This window comes from Cyprinodon variegatus, unplaced genomic scaffold, assembly GCF_000732505.1.
Source record: "Cyprinodon variegatus isolate N-32 unplaced genomic scaffold, C_variegatus-1.0 Scaffold1251, whole genome shotgun sequence".
Taxonomy (NCBI): domain Eukaryota; kingdom Metazoa; phylum Chordata; class Actinopteri; order Cyprinodontiformes; family Cyprinodontidae; genus Cyprinodon; species Cyprinodon variegatus.
Window position 1 is genome coordinate 40981 of NW_015151704.1, and position 3615 is coordinate 44595.

A 3615-nucleotide genomic window follows, 5' to 3' on the forward strand; every position below is an offset into this window, starting at 1 on the left:
TACCTCCTAAATCCAAGAACAAATACACTTATTTTAAGAAAAAATGACTTATCTAGATTTATTTTGTTTCCAGTTTACCTACACACTGGAAAAAGGATCTAAAAATAAGTAGAAATGTCAAATTAAGTGTATTTACGCTTAATTTGAGTCGGTAAATGAGCTAGTTTGCCAATGGAATGAGTATTTTTACTCTTAAAATAAGAAAATTAGATAAAATGCACCTGAAATAAGACAATGCTATTGTGTTTTCTTATTTTAAGTGTAAATTGTCTTGTTCCATTGGCAAGATGTCTCTTTTACCTCCTAAATCCAAGAACAAATACACTTATTTTAAGAAAAAATGACTTATCTAGATTGATTTTTTTTTTTTGCAGTGTACATTTCAGCTGCAGTTTATTGCGATATCTACGTATATTGGTATTGGTTAAAATAACCCTAAATTGCGATCAATGTGAATTAATTGGTTAAAAAAAGACCAAATGACTCATTCTGATTTGAAGATGTATTTTGAGTCCACAGATTTTGGAAAGAGGAGTCATAACATGAAGAAAATCCTGTTTTATTGAACAAAATACGATAAAGGTTGATCTCCTGACATGACAAGCTAAACATGTGGTTGAAACAAAACATTTCCTCAAAGAAATGCTAAAGTCAGGACCTTCAGCTGTGACTCTTCCATGTGTCTTTCTCATCGTTTGTCCATTTTTATTTAGAAAATGACGAGCTCGTTGGAAAAAGTAGTAGCTGAGAAGAAGGAGGCCATCGAGGCGCTGATGGATATGTTCGAGAAGGGGGCGGAGGTGTTGGCGAGCGCCGTCGGCGAGCTCTTCCCCTTCTGTGAGGCTGCCGCTCCGGTTCTAAAGCTGGCCTTGGACAATACCCAGAGCAAAGAGGTGTTTTATGTCAAAGAGCAGTTCCTGACGGTCAGAAGCAAGCTGGACGTGCTCTCCAGTCAGCTGGAAGACATTGACTCTGAGCTCAAGAAGGGAAAGCTGGACTCTGACTACTTCTCTGTGGAAGAGAACATCAGGAACCTGTTCCGTAAGTACATGGATATCCTAGAGGCAAAACAGCAGTTCAAGGAGGTAAAGACCAGGCTGTTTTTGGAGCACTTTACCAAAACCGGTGGAGAGAAGAACCTCTATATTCTCTACGATGCTGTGATGGGGGCAAATAGTTTTGGGGAACCGATTTTAGAAATAGTAATGAGGTAAATTCATTCCTTACTTTAATGTTCCAATAAAGAGTTCTTGTGACAGGACATCAACTAGAAATAAATCTGTTTCTGTTTGGCAGGTATGTGGCGAGGAACCGCCGTCTCCTGGAAAATTATTGCGTTCGGATGAAGGAGCTGTTCTGCTTGGGCTTGATTTCCCTGCTGGGCCACTGCGCCCTCACATTGCAGAGCCAAGAGGAGGAGCAGGACAAAATCCAGGAGTGGAGCACCAAAATTGAGGAGGTGGAGACCCAGATGAAGGCATCCATTGAGTCCTGCATAGCTGCATTTCCAGAGCAGGCTAAATCAGACGTGCAACGCCTCCTACAAGAAAAAGAGGAGGAAAATCTTCAGGATGCAGTTCAGCGGCTCCTGGAGTTCCTGGTAAAAAAGTACGACTGGGTTTCCTGGTCTGTGCGGCTGATCAACCATTCGGGCAGCACCTACAGGAAGCTGCGAGCAGGGAAGCACTTTCACCACGTGGCGGGACAGAACTGGTTCGAGGTGCTTCAGGTGGACGACATCAGCCTGGTGGTGTCATTCAGCACCAAACCCCTGCCAGTCCCCAGCGACTTCATCCGGCAGCTGATGGAGGGCCCGGGGAAGAAGGGAAACGCTCCAGAGGTGGTGGAGGTGTTGGAGAAGCAGGTGTGTGGGTTCATCGTTCACGCCGTCAGTCGCCACAAGGAGTCTGAAGCGGCATGGAGCTTCCCGGATGACTGCCACTACTGGGAACGGCACAAGAACGTGGCGGTGTGCGTGCACTCAGAATGAGGCTAAGGAGCAAGATTTAAGGATTTTAAAGCCATTAAGCTGTCGGTGCCTCTGTCCTGCTGTGAGGCTGTGGAATAAAATATCAGAATCCTTGTTATCAGCTGAACATACCTGCCATACTGCATCTAAAACATATGTTAGCTTCTTCTTTATGTAATTACCCTTGGATACCCTTGGTTAGGTTTGCACCCCCTCAGCCACCATTAGTTAAACTGGGGCTAAATTCTTCTGTCCAAATTCCAAAGGGATTCATATTGGAGAAAATCAATGGTTCAGCTCATTTATTTCAGAAATAATCCCTGTCATTGACACATTTACACAATCGTTTGTCACTAATCCATCTGAAGTAGAGGAAATGTAAAGGCAGCACTCTTTCATAGAAGTTTCCAACCACATTACAGAGTGCAAATACCAAGATGTTATCACCAAGTTCCCAGGTTTCTCGCGCTGCTTATAGAGTATTGAATTCTTGGTGTTTTTTTGTGATGCATAAAAGATCTGCCACTGCTGGTCTGAAACACTCCATCAGAGGAGCACGGTTAATGCTGATGTCATATAGTGAAGGAGAGCCCTTTATATTAAGCTTAAGCCGGGGCGTACACTGTGATATTTTCCATCGTTGCACGAAGCTACAGCTCACTAACCTGACTCCGCCAGATGGATTTGCTCCGCATATCCACCTGGAAACCTTCCGTTGAAGTAATTTTGGGAAGGGGCGAAAATACTGGTTAGCTGATTGGCCTATGTTGGTGATAGACGGGCCAAATAAACCAATCAGATCAACGAAGCATATGACGTACTAACAGAGCGACGACGAAAACACAACCACAAGCCAGGCTACTCTTGCCGAAACCAGTCGGGAGAAGAGCAAAAACATCTTTTCCTCTGAGAAAAGCCTCCAGAGCAGTGTTTTGCTCTTCTTTCAGTGAAGAAATACTCTGTAATTCCGATAAAACTCGCTCGATAGCCACGCTAACGCTAGTTTCATCGGCTGAAGCCGCCATGTTCTTTAGACTGAACTGTCGCGCTTCTCGTTGCGTCACACCTCAACCCGCCTCAAAGCCAACGCTGATTGGACGTTCGTTTGGTGAACGGCTCCAAATTTTCTTTAACGGAGAGTCTCCAGACTGATCTGCGAGTGAAACCTTGAAAGATTACGAGGCTACCTTGACGTATCTATCGCAGTCCCGTCCTGTTGACCTTTGCCACTCTTAATTAATTTCCTGTCTTCCTACCTTGAAAATCACATAAATAAAGGCCACAAGAGCAAAAATTATCTTAAAACTACAATCTGAGATCTAGTGGTCAGACTGCAAACTGCAGCGACATGAGCTGCTTCTCCCCTCCAACAACCCAGAGGCCTTCATGGCACAAAATGGCTCCCTCAACATCCACATCACCTATCTGGTCAAGTGATGATGATTTTTGTTTATATTTTATAAAAAGTATTTTATTCTGTGTAGGATATAGATTTTTTTATAGGCTAACTTGCTGCAGTCACATTCAAGCGTAATGGGAATCTCTACAGTCACTGGTTTGTCAGCTCTGAGCTGCTGTTGTGATGGTTTTGGTTCTGTTTAGATTTTCTTTTTGAGTTTTATTTGCATTTTTAGTTGTATTTCAGT

At 43.4% G+C, this 3615-nt stretch overlaps 1 protein-coding gene across 1 annotated transcript in view; it reads left to right on the forward strand.

Annotated features, from left to right (window-relative positions):
* LOC107102412 overlaps positions 1-2722 on the forward strand; it is a 6984-nt gene extending 4262 nt beyond the window's left edge. The window contains exons 2-3 of the mRNA XM_015401725.1: positions 714-1210; positions 1297-2722. Of these exons, the coding sequence (XP_015257211.1) occupies positions 717-1210; positions 1297-1990 (1188 nt within the window). The 5' untranslated portion in view covers positions 714-716 and the 3' untranslated portion in view covers positions 1991-2722. The remainder of the gene's footprint in view (positions 1-713; positions 1211-1296) is intronic.
* The last annotated feature ends 893 nt before the right edge of the window (positions 2723-3615 follow it).